General features: G+C 40.9%; 1 protein-coding gene across 1 annotated transcript in view; it reads left to right on the forward strand.

Moving 5' to 3' along the window:
• The window catches only part of PIEZO2 (piezo type mechanosensitive ion channel component 2), a 500,927-nt gene that overhangs the window by 393,295 nt on the left and 84,211 nt on the right, over positions 1-23,421 (forward strand). The window contains exons 8-16 of the mRNA XM_044921024.1: positions 1,065-1,227; positions 4,172-4,291; positions 7,114-7,152; positions 8,116-8,254; positions 12,009-12,157; positions 15,932-16,162; positions 19,938-20,061; positions 21,182-21,465; positions 22,589-22,737. Coding sequence (XP_044776959.1) covers positions 1,065-1,227; positions 4,172-4,291; positions 7,114-7,152; positions 8,116-8,254; positions 12,009-12,157; positions 15,932-16,162; positions 19,938-20,061; positions 21,182-21,465; positions 22,589-22,737 — 1,398 coding nt within the window. The remainder of the gene's footprint in view (positions 1-1,064; positions 1,228-4,171; positions 4,292-7,113; positions 7,153-8,115; positions 8,255-12,008; positions 12,158-15,931; positions 16,163-19,937; positions 20,062-21,181; positions 21,466-22,588; positions 22,738-23,421) is intronic.

Raw genomic sequence — 23,421 nt, forward strand, 5'->3', positions numbered from 1 at the left:
TTAAAATCTATGTTGAGCAATTCACTTGCCTTGTGATAGAAAACAGTAAGAGCCCTGAGAGGTTTTACAAGTGAGGGACATGTAGTCCTTGAAGATCCTATAACTGAATTAAGAATGTAGCATAAGAATTAAAGGAAGTTCTCATCTAAGAGATACAAACGATAGAAAGAGACTCACTTAACGTAAAAGTTTTATTCACTTAGTAAAATCCTTTCTTAGAAAAACCTCGTATAAAATGAATTTCTAAATTAATCATATTTATACAATTTCCCATTATAGAGTCAGATACCTTCTGATTATATAGTAGGAATATCATAAAAAGTAAATCATTTCAAAATTTAACAAGCCTCATAAAGTTATATTTCAAAATAAATAATTAATTATAAAGCTTTAAAATTACCAAATTGCCCATAAATGAAATTCGACAGAAATATATCTTCCAGATACTCTAGTATATAATATTTGGCTTTTATGGCTGAGTCATAGAACTGTGTCCAATTTCAATATTTGCCCAATAATATCAACATTAGCTGAATAGCTAATACTAAATCCTGCCAAAAACAAAATAGGTGCTCATTTAACTGACCTTAGTAACATGTTACCACATACTTGGCATTTCAGTAATTCAGGGATTTAATAGGGCTGATTAGCAATTAAAATGTAAATTTCTAATAGGTGTGCAAGGAATTATTAGATAAATTAGTTAGATTAATGGTATTAGCATTACATCATATTAGATTAGATAGTATTAGATAGATTTTTGATAGATTTTTGAGCCAGTGTAAAGATCAGGTGGCTACTGTTGGCATTGATTTTACACACATGCACACACTAACACACATATATATGATTTAAGAATGTATATTTTATATTATATATATATTATATGTGTACATGTTGTTTAAAGATATAGTTGTATATACAGAAGAGTAATGAAATATCTAGAATAGGATGGATTAGCCTAGGCTAGCTCGTAAGTATATTAAAAACAAGATGTTTTTATTCTAAGTTAGGGACATGTAGTTTATTGTATCTTCCTAATATTTTCCTTTGTTTTTAAACAGGTTGTTTGGTATCAAATCAGTCATTCACACGGACTGTTCCAGCACCTGGAAGATCATAGCAAACCCAGACCTGTCATGGTATCACCATGCCAACCCCATCGTCCTGCTGGTGATGTACTACACCCTGGCAACGCTCATCCGCATCTGGCTACAGGAGCCCCTTGTAAGGATCGAAAGGTTTTGTAGATCTTATGGGCAAAGTAATCTTGAAACTCCAGGGGAAATGGTTCATTCCTATATTCCAAAACAACTATAGTGTTCTGGTTCTCCTGTTTTATTTCTGCAAAGAGCACGATGTGACTACAGATGCTCTTAGAACAAAGCCTGGTTTCCCTTCGATATGTCACCACGTGCTGGCAAGAATGTCAGTGCTGAGGAGAACTGGAGACATTTTCATTGAGCACTTACTAAGTGCCAGGCCATACGCGAGGCTGTTCCTATACGTTATCTCATTTCATGCACTACGTAACTCTGAAGAATAGGTAACGTACCCATCCTAGAGATGAGGAAAATGAGGTTAGAGAGGTAAATTGGTCTGAGCAGTAGAAATCAGCTTTGAACCTACGTTTGACATCAAAGCTACGCCTTCAGGACTACCCAGCCTGTTCTCATGGTGCCTGGAGTTTCAGAAACTTCTCAGACCTCTGACATCTGTGGATGGGAGAGGGACACCCCAGCTCTCAGTGATGCCTGGAGTCTCCTGAGTACCCCCCTGTGTGGCGTGGGGACCGGAGGTTTCCTTTAGGCATGACAGAGAACTGGTTTATTCCTGTGGGACGTTAACACAGTACATGGCACTTCTGAGGGCAGGGCCAGAGAGCCTGGGCAGCTTCTCTCTTTTCCCTTTTGGTGAGAGAAACCTTCAGCCACTTTCATTTCTTCCTCTAATTGACTCTAAGGAGCTCAGTCCTAAGTTAGCTTATCGGCACACGAGGGAGGAAAGTAGCATAGACGAGGGTTGTCACACCTCTCCTCCACCACCTACCAGGGGAACATCCACACCTGAGAAGCCATTCCTAATGAGCATGGCTGCATGAAGTCTTGCGTCCTCTCTTATCACTTCTAGATTAGGGCCTTTTCTGTGTTCACACCCACAAGACTGTTGTCCACACATTCATTCATGCAGCCTGATGGGTGGACAGCGAATATTTATTGAAAGCCACCTTTCTCAGATGCTAAGCTGGGGGCCAGGGATAGAGCATCGCCCATAGGCGAGGGCCCCACTCAGAGGGACTGGACATTCTACAAGAGAAAAAGCCGTCCAAAACAAGTAAATTGGATCCGAGTCAGATAGTACAGTGGCATTGGGGAGATGCACGTCCCCGTCCCTCCCCAGAAGTGCTCCCTGCAGAAATGGGGCTCTGTCCTGTCCTCCCTCCTGTGTGATACCCCCTCCCCACTGGGCAGACAGCCCCGGGTGACCAGGGCCACAGAGGCACTTTTGCTCACAGGGTTCTCATATGGTGTCTTTCTTTGGACCCACTGATGGTGGCTGCATGTAACAAAACGCTTTATGGGGTCATAAGGAATCCCAATCATTTTGTTACATTTTTCTCCAACTCTCTCCCAAAATGTGTATGTGCCCGTAAAATGCTTTAACGTGAAGTCATTGTGTTCACTTCCTCCATAAATGCTCAGAAGGTAAGGGATGTGCACATATGTGCAAATAAAAGTGTATACCAAAGAAATTAAAACATTATGGGAATGGTTTCTGAGCAATGTCTTACAAGGGATGGAAACTACTTTAAGGCATCCAAGTTAATAAGAGTTCCAGGTGTTCTTCACTTTGTGAGATCTCAGCCCCACAGAACGTCAGGGGCTTCTGTGCCCATGTTGTCATGCTTCCATATGGGTGAAGGCTCTGTTAGAGCCCCTCAGGCCCATGAGACATTTGGCTTCCTCAGCCTCGGGCCCTCTGGGGACCAAGGAAAGTCGAGTTAATAGCAGTCTTCCAGCCTGCAGTGTCTAGAGGGGTGTGTGGAGAACAGGGCCTAATTCATACCAGCGTCAACATTTCAGGTGGCCAATATTTTAAATGGGCTGGGACACAGCACTTTCTCCTTGAGGCAATGATGGAAGACAGGTGGCTGATTATATCATAGTTCCAGATAACCTGGCACATTTCATGAAAAATGCCAGCCAGCAAATGTGAGTTCTGAGGTGAAAGTCTATGATGCATGTTTGAGAGAGAGAGAGAGAAGCAGGTGTCGAGAGTTAAACAGTATATGGCTCCCACCTGGCAAGCATGAACTCCCACCCAGGGTGTTTGGGTACTCCCTATGGGTGCTCTACCCTGGCACACTGGAACCTGGAAATTGGGCACCAAGACTGTTAAGTTCCCTTCCTGCACTTCAGTATCAGAGGTGTGTTAATGCCCTTTTTGTTGGAGCACCTTTGTTGGGAATCCATACAAAAGCACTCAAGGGCATTCTGCCCCTTATCCTCTCTCTCTTTATGTCTCTTTTAGACCAATTGTCTAATTTAGGCCAGTACCCCATAAGGCAAGGTGATGGTTTTTTAGATATGTTTATTAGATATGTTCTTCCTTACTGCTGTGTGTAAGCTCTCGATGATTCTGCCTTTACTTAATTTCTTTTTTTATTATGTTATGTTAATCACCATGCATTACATCATTAGTTTTTGATGTAGTGTTCCATGATTCATTGTCTGCGTATAACACTCAGTGCTCCATGCAGAACGTGTCCTCTTTAATTTACTTAATTTCTTCTTAATCAAAGATTGCCCATGGCTGGGTCACACAGTCCACTGAGCACTTTTTTGAAGGTTTTTCTTTTAAAAACCATTTGCGTAGTGTAGTTTGGAATACACAGTGGGAAGGTGTGGATCTTGCACATGAGAGCCTATCTCTGTTATTTACGGGGCTTAGGAGGGATCAGGTTGTAACATTGATGTGCTGAGCATTTACAAGGTAGCACTGGTGTCATTCTTAAAAATGTCTTGATGAAATCCCATATATCGTATACATTAATTTTTAAAAAATTATCATTATCAAGGCACGGGTGAAAAACTTTCTCTGGGTCAGCCAGGCCACTGAAGGAACTGCTCTTGGAAGCAGAGCTGGTCCTGTGGGTTATTCTGTGTCTCAGGTGCAGGATGACAGGACCAAGGAAGAGGACAGAGCCCTGGCTTGTAGCCCCATCCAAATAACAGCCGAGAGGAGGCGGAGCCTGTGGTACGCCACCCATTACCCAACTGATGAGAGAAAAGTAAGCCACAAGAAAGCAATTGCCATTTCCTAATTTATTTTGCTTCTTTTGTGTTATGTTACTAAATATGAGTCATGTATCATATGCAAACGCAGATTGCCCATAGTTTATAGAAGTAGTTTGATTTTGATGTCTCGGTAGCAGAGAGCTCTATTCAGAGAGGGGAACCCAGTGCTTCTGAAGGAAAATATGGTTTCACCATACCCCATGAGAACACCATTGTATATTTCAGTGCTTTCTATGAAGTCTCTTCATCCTCAAAAGAAAGACTTCATTAAAAAAAATAAATTTGTGTTTAAAACAAGCAAAAAATAACAGCAACTGTTAGCACCGGGCAGGGAAAGTCTCAGTGCTGAAATACATTGCAGAAAATAATTTCACTTTATTGGGCAGCCGGCCACAATAATAACTCAAGTAACCACTTAGAGAAGAACAAAACGGTCTATATGAATATGATTAAGTATCTCTTACTACACCGAGGCAACCGTATGGATTGACAAGGAAAAGTGAGTCACAATGGGTAATTCATATAACCCTTTGAGCATTTATTGACCATGTTGAACTCAACTCAGTGCTATATTGACTCATTAAATATGCCCATTTGCAATGTTGTAATGACAGATACAGAGCATTTGCTTGGTAGCATGTTAGAGAATTGAGGAGTAGATTTTCCAATTTATTTGGTGGCAGGTGAGTTTCTCTAAGACGCGTGGCCTTAATCTCAGCATGGCTGCCATGTGCTGAGCGAGGGCAAAACAATGAATGAGCTGCCTTAGGCGGTGGATGGCCTTGCCAGGCCCATGTGGTGCCCTAAGATGTCTGAGGATTTCCAGGGGGCTTTCTCATCACGCCGTGTGTCAGATTATCCTGCTCCTTTTACTAAATGACAGATCGCCATAGAGGATAGCTTAGGAATTTTTCAAATGGAGGTCTGTGGACCTCTGGGGATTCCTGAGACCCTCACGGGGATCCACGAGCTCACAACTCTTTTTTTAAATAATATTTAAAATACATCCCTTCTTTTCGCTGTGCTGACAGGCTGATACAAAAGCACGAGCCAACCCAGGGGGTGGCAGGAACCCCCACAGCCACAGTCCCTGCCCTTTGGGGCTGTGCACTCAGAGAAAACAAAGCAGCAAGGCCAGTTCACTTACGAATATCCTTGATGAGCCAAAAACAGTTACCCATTTTCTTAAATCTCCACTTTGGAGCTCACGTCTTTTTAATATCCTGTGTGGCAAAATGGGAAGTCGCACAAAGTACCACATGTGAAAGTGTGATGGCGCCCTGCTGAGAAGCACTTGGCCGGGTGTAGGAAGTGTGAGCTGAACTCGCTGTCGCCCACCGCACACCACAGCCCCTGGAAGGAGCCGCGGGTGGACAAATTATGGGTATTCAGAGATGGGTGTTTGGCAGAGAAGTCCTGGCAAGTAAATGAAGTGAGCCCAACACTTCAAGGCAAACAGCTGACGGCGTTTGTTGCCGGTGGTAAAATTTGAACTTTTGAGTGAAAATTAGAATATTAGAAAACTTGTATCCTCTACTCAGAGCTTGAAAACTTCCCCATACTTGAGGACCTCCCTGATGAGATCAGTGGTGAGATCGAATTAACAAATGTACTTTTTAAATATTGTGTAATGCAATGTGTCAATAGTTGGTAGATTGTATAACTCACTGACTGCAAATCACCAACACATGATACAGCCCTGGATTTTAAAGTAACAGAGTGTGAAACATTCATTGATAAAATTTCAGATTCCAAGTAGCAGCTCATCTTCCGGTTACTACCACTTGTTGAGTTTGGTGTAGTATCAAAACAAAACAAAACAAAACACAAAAAATTGTCCACAATTACCTGGCTAGCCAATTGAAATGCTCTTTCCTTTTCTAACTACAAAGCTTGGTGAAGCCAGATTTTCTTCATATATTTCCGCCAGAATAACATATCACAGCAGATTAAATGCACAAACAGATATGAGAATCCAGCTGTCTTCTTTTAAGCCAGATATTAAAAAGATAAGCAAAAGCATAAAATACTACTACTTTTTTCACTATTTGTTTTTTAAATATAGCTATTTGAATGAAATGACTGATGTGAACATGTTAAATTTTAAGAAAAATTTAATGAACTAATAAATATTTTTAAAGGCCTCAATTTTAATTTCTAGTATAGTAGATACTGATAGATAGGACCCACATCATTAAAAACTCTTTGGGACTCTCAGTGATTTTTATGATTATAAATGAGTCCTGAGCCAAAAAAGTTGGAGAACCGTTAGCACAGAAAGTGCTTATTATTTGTGGGGGGTCCAAACCACCTGGCGCTAATATAGTTTAAAGGCATAGTCATGTAATAATTAGTTTGTGGTAGACAATATGTAAATCTTAAAATAATCTCAACCTGCATTACAAATCAATTTTTCTTTAGCATGAAACTTCTATTTCTTGAAAAGTAAATATTTCAGAATTTGGCAGAGGTCTCAAGGGTTTGGGGAGTATTAAATGAAGCAGTTTATTCTATTAAAACAAAACAGTTGAAAAATATGATCAACTTTTATAGTCACATGGTTTATGACTGGTTATTTGCTGTCACAATTAAAAGTTAACATCAGAAGCTGGAAAACAGTTACAATAAATAGCAACATCCAGTTCAATTATTTGTCCCTCTATATTTTGCATGGCAATTTTAACATACTAGCATCTAGCTGGTTGAAGGAATGGGTATGTGCATAGTAAAACTTTACAGATATATATATATATATAAACACTGCAGTGCTTTTTGCTCACATATTAACATTGCTGTCCTGCATTGCTTTTTGCAGCTTTTATCCATGACCCAAGATGACTACAAACCATCCGATGTTAGTATATTCTTAGAATTATCATTTATGCTCATGTAAGTGATGTAGAAGTGATATAAATGGAATTAGCTTCTTTGAGTATATTTTAATGATCTATAAAATTTCCCTAAGTTTCTGAATATTTTTCTTGTAGAAATTGTATCTGGTTTATTGCTGTTATAACACTAACTCATACAGCATGAGCTCGACTATAGTCATACAGAAATGTATTTAAACTTTTAAAAAGCCACGTTGGAGGGTTTTTAGAAGCATTTTTCTCTGCAGATAGACCTATTACATAATTTGAATTGGAAGTCTTGCATGTTCACGGACACACACACACACACACACACACACACATGTTCATGTCATAAAGCCAAAGAGACAGGGAAAAAAACAAGAAATTGCACTTAGTGCACGAAGTGCTTCATCATAGGAATTGCAAGCTGGCAGCATCAGCAAAGATCTCCAGAGGGGGTGCCAGCTACCCTGAGACTGCATTAGTCCTCTGCAGAGCTACACCGGGGTGTGGGCAGGGTGGGGAGGGCCCAAGGTAGGGGTGCTCTGGCTGGGGCCTAGGAAAGGTCTGGAGTTCTAATAGCTGGAGGGAGGGCTAGGAGGAGAAGCCATGAGAGCAGAGGCTGGAGAGGTGATCGGACCAGATCAGGAAGCCTCAGCCTGCCTTTCCCAGGCTTTACACTTGGTCCTGAGAACAGAGGGTGCCTTGCGTGGTGTTGAGCAGAAGTACAAGAAGATCAGATTCAGCTTTTACTGACATCACTCTGGAAGATAGATGTGAACAGAGGAGTGTATGCAATTCCTTTTGCTCAAGTGGGTAGTTGACGACCCTGTTCAGCTCTCAGTCAGTGTCTCACCGCAGGGTTCTGTCTAGCTAGCATAAGGCAAGGAGGCAGTTTTCAATGTCTACACTGAAAACTGGAGCTCTTGTCACAGGTGTGCCTCTGCCCCACGCTCCCCTGCCAGGGCCTGCTGGTGACTGTGAACGGCAATCCTGTAGACTACCACACCATCCACCCCAGTCTGCCCATCGAGAACGGCCCTGCCAAAGCCGACCTGTACTCCACTCCACAGTACCGGTGGGAGCCGTCGGAAGACTCCTCAGGTAAGGAGCCGGCTCTGCTGCTTTTACCTCCTCTCGTGCATACTCCCGGCATCTCTGCGTTTCATTGTTTATTGTGTCGGTTTCATTTTTTCTAACAGGTGTTGTCTTCCATGGTCAGTGTAATGAAGCTCCTTTCCTTCAGTTCTGTGTATTGCCCCAGCATATTGCTATGGGTGGTTTATCCTTCTATACAAAATAAATGGTACAATTGGGGCAAACTTTGGAAAATAAAGGGTAAAACATTATTTTAAACATGTCAACTTATTTATAGTGTTAAACCTATGTGTGTATGTGTGTTTTGTTTTTTCTAGAATTTGATATTGTAATCACGGTCAGTAGTTTTGCTGGTTAACGGATGAATGCTTTCAGAAAGAGTTCTTTTTGTCTAGTAAGAAAAAGGGGCGTGAGGGTCCGAACTAGTATTAGGCCTTTTTTCCCCTTGTCTCTCAGTTTATTATGTTGAAGGAAAACAGGCAGTTCCTGGAGATGACAAATTGGTGGCTGTGACTTGGGTTGTGTTTTGTTTTGTTGGCCTACATAGCATTTTCTAAAGTGAAGGAAAGAAAGTAACCAACATTTTAAAAAGCGCAGCTCTGACTGAGATATGGAAGTTTCTGGAATCCCTTAAAGAATGTGAATATCTGGCAACACTAGCCCCTCGTTCCTGCAAGGCAAGAGTTGACCCAACCACTGTTGTCACTGCCCTGACAGAGACTATGCCTGTCACCAGTTCATAGAGACAGAATTAACTAAGTTTACAACATGGGAGGAAAAAAAAAGGGCAGAGTACATGCAGGTGTTTTCTATTTATATGGAATTAAACCTAGAGTTGTTACACGTGATCCTATCTTGAGTAAATGGCCAGCAACTGAGCAACTATCCAGCCTACATTATTGATACATTCAGCTTAATGTAATTTTTTTCATAATTCTTTACCAGGCTTATTCTACTGTAGTGTTCTGTGTAGTTATCAGTACACCCTGCAGTTGCCCCTGACCTGGCATCCACTGAGCAGTACAAAGGGTTCGTCACACTCTGCAGCCTTCCTCAGTAAGGTCAGACTGAGTTCAGGTCCCTAAGCCAGCAGACCTGCCCGTCCCCCGTCCCCCCCAGCCCCAGGTGGCACCTCCACGGAGCACCAGACCCCATGGGTTAATTACCCATTTCTGCTTCCTATGTGTGTGTGCTCAGTTTGTAAGTTGGGCTTAAACCAAGGTTTTCACTTACCGAATAGCTCAAGGAAATACTGTACTTTCTAAAGTGTGCTCTTCAGTGCTTTGGCATCAGAATCACAAAGGCCAGGCCCAAGAACCAGCATTTGTGACTTTTAAAGCTTGAGACACTCAGGTCATAGCCAGGTATCTTTTCTTTATATGTGACCTAACATAAAGAGAAATGAACAGAATTTGGCTGCTGAGAGGGCAAACACACACACTCACATCATAACTTACACTTTCAAAGGTAAAACAAAAGCTGGAAAGTTATTTTTTAAATTTGAATCTATATATGCAGACAGCATTACAACCAGAGAAGCAGCACCAGGAACTGTAAAATCCATCAGACTGCTTTTTCCTGTCTCTGATCCGTGGACTTCCCCTTATAGACCCCAGTCCCAGCATTGGAGGGGTGGAGGGCAGCGGGCTTCTGCACAAGGAAATACCACCACCTCACTTGGAGGCTCACTTCTGGAGTCTGTGCAAGGTGCTGTGCATGCTTACTGGTGTTTCAGTGGTTTATGTATCCTCTTCATGGTGCGGAGCAACTCCCTGATGCGACCTGCTTACATGTAGCCCATTGAATTTGAACAGGAGGACAGAACGGACGTTTCACATAAGTGTGTCACTTATTACTTCATCTTTGAAATCAAATTAGTTTTCCTGACTTGTGGGAGGGATCTTGAGGAGAAATCCTTCCTTCACCACTATGCCAGTACTGTCCCGTTGCTGGTCCTCTTCTCCTCAGCCCTCCACAGTTTCTCTTCCTTTTGACGTGATATTTCCATCCTTAGTATGACTTTTCTGCCTCAGCATGACCTAAAAGGAAACCATGGGCTGCCTAGCTCACACTGGTTGAGCTTGGTTGGTTTTCTGCACCTTCACTATATCCGTACTGCAGATACTGTTTGTATTAGTTATCTATTACTGAAAAACGGATTACTCCCAAACCTAGTGGCTTAAGACATTTACTGTCACAGTTTCCGTGGGGCAGGAATCGGGTGTGACTAGGATGGGCTTCTCTGGTTCAAGGTCTCCAGTAAGGTGGTAGATAAGCTGCTAGCTCAGGCTGTGGTCTCATCTGAAGCCTCGCCTGAGGAGAATCTGCTTTCACACCCACCCACGTAGTTATTGACCAGCCTCAAGCTCTTGCTGACTGCTCGCCAGAGACACCAGTTCCTTGCCATCCGGACCTCTTCTTAGGGCAGTTTACACCGTGGCAGCTGGCTTCTCTCAGAATGAGCAAGAAAATGAGAGAAAGTGGCCAAGGCAGAAGCCACCATCTTTTTAAACTGAATCTTGGAAGTCATATTCCATCCCTCCTATTTGTTAGCAGCTCATCAGAGGTCCAACCCACACTCAAGGGGCGAGGACTACCCAAAGGCATGAACATCAGGAGGTCGGGTCATTGGGAACCATCTTACAGGCTACCTTCCACATTCTCTTAAATTGAGATGTTCTTTTTGGGATTTCTGAGGTAAGGATTCCATTACACTGACCAGGAAGCACTTAGTGAATCTGTTTGAATTCTGAGGGCTTTGTTAGTTGGAAATAATCTCTGAAGTCTTAAATAAAGGTCTCTGCTAGAGAAAGGGGAACCCTCCTACACTGTTGGTGGGAATGCAAGCTGGTGCAGCCGCTCTGGAAAACAGTATGGAGGTTCCTCAAAAAGTTTAAAATAGAGCTACCATATGACCCAGCAATTGCACTCTGGGTATTAGAAGATATAAATGTAGGGATCTGAAGGGGTACATGCACCCCGATGTTTATAGCAGCAATGTCCACAACAGCCAAACTATGGAAAGAGCCAAGATGTCCATCGACAGATGAACGGATAAAGAAGATGTGGTATATATATACAATGGAATATTATGCAGCTATCAAAAGGAATGAAATCTTGCCATTTGCAACGATGTGGATGGAACTGGAGGGTATTATGTTGAGCGAAATAAGTCAATCGAGAAAGACATGTATCATATGACCTCACTGATATGAGGAATTCTTAATCTCAGGAAACAAACTGAGGGTTGCTGGAGTGGTGGGGGGTGGGAGGGATGGAGTGGCTGGGTGATAGACACTGGGGAGGGTATGTGCTATGGTGAGCACTGTGAATTTTGTAAGACTGTTGAATCACAGACCTGTACCTCTGAAACAAATAATACATTAGATGTTAAAGAAAAGAAGAAGATAGTAGGAAGGGTAAAATGAAGGGGGGGAAATCGGAGGGGGAGATGAAACATGAGAGACTATGGACTCTGAGAAACAAACTGAGGGTTCTAGAGGGGAGGGGAGTGGGGGGATGGGTTATCCTGGTGATGGGTATTAAAGAGGGCACGTTCTGCATGGAGCACTGGGTGTTATACGCAAACAATGAATCATGGAACACTACATCAAAAACTAATGATGTAATGTATGGTGATTAACATAATAAAATTTTTTAAAAAGTCTCTGCTAAAACTATATATGTGCTACAGCACTGGGGACATTTACCCAGAATTTACATATTAGCATAAAGCTATATAAATTATCTCTCTATCTAGAAAAGAAAGAGGAAGAAGAGAATGAGAAGGAAGAATTTGAGGAGGAAAGGAGCCATGAGGAGAAACAAAGTGTTAAAGTTCACGCCATGGTCTCCGCGTTTCAGTTTATTATGAAACAAAGTTACATCTGTGCCCTCATTGCCATGATGGTATGTATGAGAGGGGACAGTCAGTGTGCTCGACAAATGCCCCACCATCCTCTCGTGGCTGGCACAAATATCTAATCTTCCCAATGTCTTGATGGGGAATGGTTGGTTATGTTTATTCTTCCTCTGATCTGCCTACTACAGATTTCAAAATCATGTTCTGTTCTATTTAACCTACTTTTAAATATTAGTACATCTCTCTCAAATTAGCCTGTCAAATGAAACTGTTCCCTTTTTTGCCGGTTTAAAAGAATCTATTGGGGTTGTGCCTGGGTGGCTCAGCCGGTTAAGCATCCAACTCTTGATTTCAGCACAGGTCGTGATCTCAAGGTTGTGAGATCCAGCCCTGCATTGGGCTCTGTGCTGGGCATGGAGCCTGCTTAAGATTCTCTCTCTCCCTCTGCCCTCCCTCTGCTCTCTCCCTCCCTCTCTAAAATAATAATAATAATAATAAATTTAACAAAATAAAAGATCTATTGGGTAGTTTCTCTGTGGTATTGAAGGTGTCCAAGATTAACATAGACTGTTTTTATTTCCTTTAGACATTGAAAGTTACATTCACATTTTACCCCAAATTTGAGTGAGACTTTACTCCATCTTAGCTGCAATAAATTGTTACCAGGATGAACATCAAGCAACTAAATAGAGTTCCCAAGAGCTTTTCCGATTGTGAGCGCTCAGTTGATGTATGTTCATACTCACTTGATACATCTTGCATCTCTGGCATCATAGCTTCAAAAAAATAGTCCTTTGGCCTAGAGATAGAAGACAAAAGAAAGTCTAATTTGTAACCTTCTTAGAAACAAACTTGCATGGGAAATCTGATTTATTTTTGAGAAGCCTAACACTTACCTAACACAAAACTCTTCCATATTGGGTGGCTCAGTTGGTTAAGTGTCTGCCTTTGGCTCAGGTCATGATCCTGGGGTCCTGGGATCAAGCCCCACATTGGGCTCCCTGCTCAGTGGGGAGCCTGCTTCTCCCACTCCTCTGCTGTTTCCCTCCATTGTGCTCTCTGGCTCTCTCTCTGTCAAATAAATAAATGAAATCTTTTTAAAAATCACAAAACTCTTCATATTTTGTGGTCAGTGGTGAGATCCCAAGACAACTTTGATGATAAAAAATGAAAATATTCTATACCTCTAGGGGGAAAATACCTAAACACAGTTTCTCCAGGCACTCCCTCAAAATGTCTTCCAAATGCACCTGTATGTTCAGTCAACATCAGCTTCTAGTAAGGACCACTACACATCTGAGAGAGGGCTGGCAAAGAGAAACCTCCTTGAAATTAAAGATGGCTCATTTAGTGTTGCAAACTCTATTCTTTAAGTAATATTAATTCTGTGCTCTTGGTACTTTTTGACATTTTTGATATATCAACCTCTAATTTAAACTGTAACAAAATTCTAATTTTAAGATACCGAATATAAATGCAATTTACAATTCTGATTCTGAACTCAAAAGAGTATATATACACCTTTCTTCTCTCTTTCTAAAAATAAGGCAGTTAAGTTTGGTCTTTTTTTTTTTTTTAAGATTTTATTTATTTATTTGAGAGAGAGAGAGAGCACGTGTGCACACAAGAAAGGGAGAAGGGAGGGCAAAGGGAGAGGGAGAAGCAGACTCCCCACTGAGCAGGGAGCCCAATGCAGGGGGACCCTGAGATCATGACCTGAGCTGAAGGCAGATGCTTAACCAACTGAGCCACCCAGGCGCCCCTAGTTTGGTCTTTTTTTTTTGTAAAGAAAGAGAGCTTTAAAAAAAACACATTTTGCTACTTAGTAGAAAAAATCTATTGTAAAAACAACATAACAGAGCAGATCCTTCATTAAAGACGTGCCCTTGTCTGGTGCCATTTTCATTGTTTTAACGGAGCCATAATATTAATGTTTTTTAATGTGCCTGCCTTCCGTGGAAGCACCCCCTACAGCAGAGTTTTAATCACAGACAGAAAGGGCAGTCCTGAGGAGCCAAGTCTGTTAGAATGATACATGTATTTATTCAAAACTACAAAGTACAAATTTACTACACTATCAGACAATCTGGAAACTGAACGTAATGCAGAAGTATCCCAACTACCATGACTGAAAGGCATATATGACTTAGATATTAAAAAGGAAAGAGGTTTAAAAAATCCTCATAACTTGTTTTTCTTCCTCCATCATCCTCACCTTCCCAAGAATAGTGTGTGTGGGGGAAACAATCTGCTGGAATTATAATATCTCTGAAGATTATTCTCCTGAGTCACACACAAAAATGGCAATCACATCTGCATTTCATACCAAGATAAATGCATTAAATACACTATTTAATGCAAATGCAGAAGCATTTAATGTTACCTAACTTCCGATAAACAATATTTCCAAGAAAGCATATTTTCATGAAAACAATTCAGCCTTGCTAGTGGTTATCAGTCACTAATTTTAATAAAAGCAATTTTATTTTCATGTTTATCATATACTTATCATATAAAAATATGTTTATGTTTATCATATGTTTCATCCAAAAATTTTAAATAATTCACCACTTAGAAAGCTAGCTGTCCTTTGGGACAAATTTGCAAATTGTTGAGAGGAAACATTTGTTTGTTCCATGCTGACTTCATTTATCTTAAGACTTACCTATTTTCCAGAAGCAAAAGAGACTTGTAAAACATTTTGGACTTTCCAACTAACTCTTGGTAATTCATGATATTCAGGAATACAATTGATTTCAATTAGCCTCAAACATATCTAGAAAATGCTTTTAAACATCTTTTTACAAAGATTTAGTATCAGAGATCATGGTAAGAAAAGATGGATTTCTGGAAGTTAATAATAGTCTTGAGCCTGATTTATGTATTGTCCTGGGAGCTGCCCTTTGAGATACATTTCTGATTCTTTGCAAATTTCATGTGAATGAAAGAAGATGTATCATTTGTCCAGTGAGTCTGATGGCTCTTTAGTCCTACCCCTTACAGGACAGAAGCTGAGGCTGGCCTTTAAATGAACTTGGTTTTATTGTTTGGAGTGTGCAGAAGCCAAAGACACACCTTCCTTGTGTAAACTTTCTCATTTCTATTGTGTACATCTTCTTAGATAATCCCAGAGTGATCTCTAAGCCCCGACTTGTGTACTTACTCTAGTGATACCCACAGCTTCCATTTCGGAGCCCAGCTATGGCCACATTTACCTGGCACTCTTTTTTTTTTTTTTTAAGATTTTATTTATTTTTGACAGAGAGAGAGAGTATACAAGCAGGGGAAGCACCAGGCAGAGAGAGGGAGAAGCAGGCTCCCTGCTGAACAGGGACCCCGATGCAGGGCTTGATCCCAGGACTCTAGGATCATGACCTGAGCCGAAGGCAGACGCTTAACGGTCTGAGCCACCCAGGCACCCCTACCTGGCACTCTGAAATGACGTAAATCACTCCCAAGCTACTTTGGAAAAAGAAGGGATAAAGCACTTACAGTTGCTTTTAATACTGTAAAGTAGGGTGAAGATGAAGACCTTTATACCTAAAGGGAAAAAAGATTAGAAAGAAGACACTCATGCCCTTGGCTCCATTCCGTGCAGGAAGTTAAAAAACAATGTTCTTCTCAGCAAGATCAGTCTTTCTCTTCAGTTCGTTCCTATGCCCCAGGTTGGGATGTCTCTCTGTGATTTCACCACTCTCTCTTCTCCCTGGATTGAATATTATTGACTTTTTCCTTTTAGAGAACTTCTAAGTTAGCAGAGCGGGTGAACACTACGTTGTACTCATCACCATTGTGTGTTGTCTCTTCCCTTTTTCCTCGAGGCTTGGAGCATCACGTATCACAGCTGGTTGACATTTGTGTTGTTGATTTGGTCATGCACCCTTTGGATGATTCGCAACAGAAGAAAATATGCCATGATCAGCTCTCCTTTCATGGTCGTCTATGGAAATCTGTTGCTGATATTACAGTATATATGGAGTTTTGAACTTCCCGAAATTAAAAAGGTCCCAGGATTCTTGGAAAAGAAAGAACCAGGAGAACTTGCCTCAAAGGTAAGTGAATAGGAAAACAAGAAAACAAAACATTGAAGCAAATCCACAATAATCATAATAAGCATATCTAAGCACAGACTTACTTACATGGGTTCCAAATATTCAGTGCTTTACAAAAATGAATAGATTAAAAACTCTAAGAAATAACTTATAATGCTTAGTGGTCTCTATAATTTAAACATGAATAAATATCACACCATGCTTTTAGATTTTATTTAAAATAACAAAGCTTTCCACTGAAAGGAAAAATATAGTCTGCTATATTTTAATGTCAATTACAGTATAGTAGAAATTAGAGAAACAGGAAAATACAGTTGTAAAATGTATCCAAATGTTAGAGGACTTTCTTTGATCTCAGTTTTCAAAACAGGCTGAATGCGTTGCTGTTACAGATAATCACTGATTATTAGTAAAAACATTTTTTCTTCAATTATGTCTTAAAAAACACTCTTAGCAGCAAAAATTAAGTATGACCCTCTTTTTTTTCCTTCTGCAGATTATATGATATGCCTTCAATTTGTAGCAACAAGGTTCATGATCTTTCAGTACTCATTATTTTCATGGTCCATTTTAATAGCTTTTATTTCAGAACATTATATGCCTCAACCTTTCTATTTTGTGGACAGCGTGGCAGACTCTAAACACACATGTCCGTTGTGTTGATGACATTGTGTTAAGACCGTGAAAGCAGTCTTGTGTCCTTACTCCATAAGCCTTGAACACCTTTCTCCTCTAGGCAGAGAATCACTCTCTGAAAGGGACATGAATTTACATCACATGAAACCCACCTTTCCCGAGAGCAAGCACCTTTTTTTACAGGTTACCAGACACCCCGTATCCAAGGCAACCAGGCCTGAATGGGGTGCTAGTAGATCACAGACTTCTGATGAAGGCTACTGGGGTAAAGGAGAAACTCCTAACAGGTGAATTCACCTAACAGGTGAATAGTAATGATAGACATTAGATCATAATCCCGTGTTCACAGACCATGGCAACTTCCTTCCTTTCTCTCTCAAACTCCACTCTAGCTGACAGTCCCACAGAATATTTTCACTGACAAGTCACTTTTGTCTCACACTCTTCCCTCTCCTTCTCTCCCCTTAAACACACATCCAAAACTGGGAAGTTAGTCTTTTCTTTATAAAAGAAATTCAGAACCTCACCTTTTGACTATGCAAATCCATTTCAACCTGGCTCGGAGTATTGGTGAGCCATCTGAAATGTAGGCCAGCCAACTGGTTGAACTACCTCCTGTCTAATCTAAAATGAACAGCTCTGGGGCGCCTAGGTGGCTCAGTCGTTTAAACGTCTGCCTTCGGGGGTCCTGGGATCAAGCCCCATGTCCGGCTCCCTGCTCAGTGGGGAATCTGCTTCTCCCTTTCCTTTCCCTCTATCCCTCCTCCTGCTCGTGTTCTCACTCTCTCTCTCAAATAAAATAAAATAAAATAAAATAAAATAAAATAAAATAAAATAAAATAGCTCTTGGGGTTGGGGGACATTTTTGGGGAAATAAATGTATTATTTGTTTTAAAAAAAGCAGTGTTACTCTGGAGAAAATAGGGTCTGCACTTATATTTTAGTGTATCCAGGAATTTAAAAAAAAAAAAATGCAAGGCCTTATCAAGGTTAACAACACAACCTAAGATTATAAAATATCATGGTGACATTTGTCAAAGTACATTATTAAATACACTGCAGAGTACTGAATGGGTCACTGTGATGGAAAGTGAGAGAAAGAAAGAATATGTCCTGGGTCCTCAGAGGTCTGGCCAGTCTGGGGGAGCCAGACTCAGCTCCTCGGTAGCATCCTTCAGCTGCTAGAATGTGTTCCCCACTCCATCAAACTACATCAACCGCACCTTCCAAACTGGGCTTGTAAATCACCTCTTCCAGGAAAGGTGCCCCATCTGCCCCTGAGTATTCCTAAGCTCTTTAGACATGCACTAGAGAAACAGATTTCTTTCCCAAATTGCAGCTATAGTTCAATTTGTTGTGACTCCTAGAAGTTTAATGCCAAGTTTTCAGAAGTGGAGGCACTCTGGTTCTTCTTAGGCCCTAAACATGTTGTCCCAGACTGACTGGGACTGGTTTATCCTGAAGGCAAAGGAGAAGTGGATATTTATGGGTTGTCAAGTGGGCAGTTAGTCAAAGTAAAATTGACCAGTTCATTTGCCTACTTTTTTTCATGTCTTTGGCAAATATTTATTAAAATCCTACTATGAACCACAGTGAAATGCCACTTCACACTCACCAGGATGGCTAGAATCAAAAAGATAGACAGGGGGCACCTGAGTGGCTCAGTCGGTTAAGTGTCTGCCTTCGGTTCAGGTCATGATCTCAGGGTCCTGGGATCGAGCCCTGCGTCAGGCTCCCTGCTCAGTGGGGAGTCTGCTTCTCCCTCTCCCTGCTCCTTTTCTCCTGCTCACTCTCTCTCAAATAAATAAATAAAATCTTTAAAAAAAAGTCAGACGATAATAAGTATTAATGAGGACATGGAGAAACTGGAACCCCATACACTGCTTGGGGGGCATGGAGAATTCTGCAGCCACTTCAGAAAATGGTCTGTCAGTTCCTCCAAAGGTTAAACACAGAACTGCCATTAGACCCAGCAATTCCACTCCTAGGTATTATACCCAAGAGAACTGAAAACCTATGTCCACACAAAGACCTGCGCATGAGTGTTCATAGCAGTGTTATTCTTAATAACCTCAGAAAAATGTAACAATCTAAACACCCATCAGCTGATAAATGAAATGTTGTCTGTCCATACAATGGAATATTACCAAATAATAAGAAGAAGTGGGGGCCAGCACAGGCTTCAACAGGAACAAGCCTTGAAAACATTATGCCAAATAAAAGAAGCCACCGGCCAAAGAATGTTTAGTAAGTAATTCCACTTACATTAAATGCCCAGATTAGGCAGTCTGTAGAGACAGAAAGTAAATTAGTGGTTGGCCAGGGCTGAGGTGGGCAGGAACGGGGTGACTGTTCTGGGGCTTCTTGTGGGGTGATGAGAATATTCTACAGTTGATCGCAGAGTTGGTCGCACAACTCTGTGACTACTATAAGCCACTGAGTCGCACACTCCAAATGGGTAAATTGTATGGCATCGTAAATTGTATTGCCATAAAGCTAGTACGAAACAACCACTATGTGCCAGGTCCTATATCCCCTGAAGAAGGAGCTCCCCAAAAGCATCAGCTTTTTTTTTTTCCTCTGGCTCTCCGCAAAACCTTAACATACAAGTATGGACACTTAGAACAATTCTTCCTTCAGCTTTGGGAGATGAATGAGATATGAAAGGGTTCTGTTTTCTGGGATGAAATGTTCTTTTTCCCATCTGTGGAATTCTTCATCCCAAGGAACATTGCAGAGTCAACGAGTGTTATGGAAGAAATATGTCTTCCTGTTGCAACTGGGCTTATGTCATAGTCGGGACAGGAAAGCAAGGACTAGCTCCGGGGGGACCAGTTGCCAAAGCTGACTTCGGCCTAGATGGAAGTAGTTTGGGCTGTCGGGACACCTTCCCTGGGCCCCCACACGCTGCTGAATGATCTCCTGGCCCTCAAACATGCTTGTTCGTGTCTTCAGCAAAGGGGATTTCAAAGCCAGTGATTTTCAGGTGAAATCCAGTGGCTACCCGACTCTGTCTCATACAGAGAGGCTTATTTATTGTGTTTCTGCTGAAATGTGGAGAAAATATTGTATATGTTGAATTGTATTTACACTTCAAATGGGTGACTTAATTCTTGTTCTGCTAATTCTCTACTTTCAGATACTTTTCACCATTACTTTTTGGCTCCTGCTGAGGCAGCACCTCACCGAGCAAAAAGCTCTTCAAGAAAAGGAAGCTCTTTTATCTGAGATCAAAATCGGAAGTCAGGAAAATGAAGAAAAAGGTAAATTGGTGTGACTAGAGAGTTTTGTGCTCAGCAGAATTAGAGAGAGAGGGCTCCCCACATACATCAGAAAGCCTCTATACTTCAGAGCAGATAAAAGCCGAGCATTAACCTGGGGCGATGCAAAACCAGGGCTCCAGTGGGGCCGAGTTAGTGCGCACATGGGAGCTCACAAGGAGCTTTCAGAAATGAGCTCTCATTCGATCCTCACAAAACTGATTCCCACTTAAGGGAAGAAGAAACAGGTTCAGAGAAGTTAAATGGTTTATCCAAGGTCACACTTTCAGAACCAGGAAACAATCAGAATTTGAAATTGATATAGTCATTTTAATTTGTGTTATTGTCATGGGCAAGGGACTCCTTGTTCATAGGGGATGCGTTCCAAGACCCCAGTGGATGCCTGACACTGCAGATAGTACTGAACCCTAAAGATACTATGTCATTTCCTGTACCTCCAAGCCTATGATAAAGTTTAATTATAAATTAAGCACAGTAAACCATGAACAACTAATAATAAGATAGAAGAATTATAATAATACATGGTAATAAAAGTTATGTGAATGTGGTCTCACTCTCTCTCAAAGTATCTTCTCGTGCTGTACTTGGCCTTCTAGTGATGCTATGAGATAAGAAAAGGCCCAGCGATGAGATGGGGTAAATGACATAGGCAGGTGACATGGCATTAGACTGTTATGGACCTTCTGACCATGTGTCAGGAGGAGGATCATCTGCTTCCAGACCGCTGTTGACCTCGGTAACTAAAATGGTGAAAAGCAAAACCACGGAATGGGGAGGGGGGGGGCCCTGTACTTAACTTTTCTAGATCCTGCAGTACATAAAGCTGTCATTGGATCCTGGAAATGAAATCAGGTATTGTAAAAATATGAGAATAAAATATTACCAGGTTCATATCTTTTAAACTGTATTTCACAAAGGTTATGCAACTTGATTATGATTCGTTATAAATGCTGCCTTGTTTACTGGAACAGTCCGAAATCATTCAAATCACAGAGTAACACATAAAACATGCACTTCCATGCCCCCCACACAACACCCAGTTGGAGTGTGGCTCCAGGCAGGGGACCAGCTAAGTATAACAGCACAGTCTTCTATTTTGAAGATGATGAGCAAGATATACAAATGGAGGGAGAGGCTGAAGAGAAGGAGGAAGAGGAAGCCAAGGAAGAGAAGCAAGAGAGAAGGAAGGAAGAGGAAGAGGAAGTGGAGGAAGATGATGACCAGGACATTATGAAAGTGCTGGGCAATCTGGTGGTGGCCATGTTCATCAAGTATTGGATCTACGTCTGTGGAGGAATGTTCTTCTTCGTCAGCTTCGAGGGTAAAATTGTGATGTACAAAATCATCTACATGGTGCTCTTTCTGTTCTGTGTGGCCTTGTATCAGGTAGGTAAATCATTGTCCTGTTTTGTTTTGTTTGTTTTTGGTTTTGTTTTGTCTTAAATCCTAGTAGCCGTCCTGGGAATACATTGAGCTTCCTTTGACAGGATTCTAAATGACTGTCATCCCCTGAACAGATTATCTAAAGTGATCAATGCGATTCAAACATTATATATTAAGAAGGCCTAAAAGGGGAAATGACTATCTTCAGCTTATTCATTATTTTAAAATTTGGGGCTCTTAAAAAGTAAAAAAACAAAAAAGTTCATGAGTTTTTCAAAACTTCTTGATAAAAAAAAAAAAAACCTGTATAATTAAATTCATTTTTGAATAGTCAGTGAAGAACAGTGGCCGGATAATCTAAAATATGGGTTGATGCCCAGTTCACTTGTACTTCAGACTTTAGAATCAGGAAACTGTGTGTGCATGTATACATATATATATATATATATATATATATATATATGTGTGTGCATAATGCATCAACTGCTTTAGTATTTTATTCATTAGAATTTATAAAAGATTCTACTAAAATGAGTTAGCCTCTCCACCAATTCAGTCTTAACGTCTAGAAAAATTGTCGCTCAGGGATAGAAACAAGTGCAACAGGACACTCTTCATGCAGGCAACCAACAGGACAAATAAAGCAACTACATTCATTCACCTGTAGAGATAAAAATATCTCAACCAAAATTGATGAAGTTTTGAAATACTTTTAAATAGTGGAATTTCAAAACGGAGGCAGTTTTCTCCCAACAATAACTACCATGGCAGCAACATCTTCCATATCATTCCTTGAACGCCTCCTATAGACTAGCTTATAAATAGGATGATTTCATCCTCTTTCCAGCTCTCAAAGTAGGTACTTACAGAGGGGGAAACAGAAGCTCAGAATGGTCCAGCGACTTACCCCAAGACATAGTTAGCAACTCTCAGTACTGAGATTCCAGTCCAGATCCAGCGGACTCTATGAGGAATAGAGCCTCAAAAACAAAAAATGAAATAGATTTGATTTTCGAGTACTTGTCAATATCATCACCTGTCACACTTGAATAAATGAGGTGCTTTTGTAAGGCTTTTTTTTAAAATCAATTCTTTTTTTATTTGTTTTTCAACATCTGATTCACAGGTGCACTATGAATGGTGGAGGCGAATCCTAAAGTACTTTTGGATGTCTGTGGTTATTTACACTATGCTGGTGCTTATCTTTATCTACACATATCAGTTTGAGAACTTCCCAGGACTGTGGCAAAACATGACTGGATTAAAAAAAGAAAAGTAAGCAATTTGGTGTAAAATGGACTGTGAAAGGGACAAACAGGATGAAGAGTTGCATGCATATTGTTCAAACATCTTGAGGGGAGGTTTTCGTAAAACATGATGTCATCAGTGTCTATAAGTTCCTTGAGAACAGGTCAGTCTGTGGTCTCTCTGCCGAGCCCCGGGCTTGACACGTAGAGTACGTACTTAATGAATATTGACTGAAAAGTGCATTTTGGGCTCCATTTTAATGAAATAATGTTTTTAAATGTCTGCCGCACATGAAATACCTGCTTAGTCCTTCGCCAGTCAGGCCTTCTACTTTCCAAGTTGAAGCTCAGTTCAGCAGTTCAGTTGATTCATATGCTTATAACATAAAGCAGCCGCCTCTCCTCATTTATGGAGCTGGTGCAAAGATTCTAAGGTGTGCTTGATGCCATAGAAAAAGTGCTAGTAGACTAATGATGAGGAAATAATTGTTCATGTGCGTGTGATAGATCTGTGCATGCACTGTAGCCTTTTCGGATTTGCTGCTGTAAACTTCTGAAATGAGTTACCAGAACTGGGCACAGAGCTGAATGAATATACTGAGGTGGCTAAGAGAAAAGCTTAACAGGAAAGCTCACCATGTAGTTAGGCTGACACGTTTTTAACATTTATTTAACAAATATTTATCAAACGCCTCCCAGGTGCCAGACAGTG

Source organism: Neomonachus schauinslandi, chromosome 14 (genome assembly GCF_002201575.2).
Source record: "Neomonachus schauinslandi chromosome 14, ASM220157v2, whole genome shotgun sequence".
NCBI classification, from domain to species: Eukaryota; Metazoa; Chordata; class Mammalia; order Carnivora; family Phocidae; genus Neomonachus; species Neomonachus schauinslandi.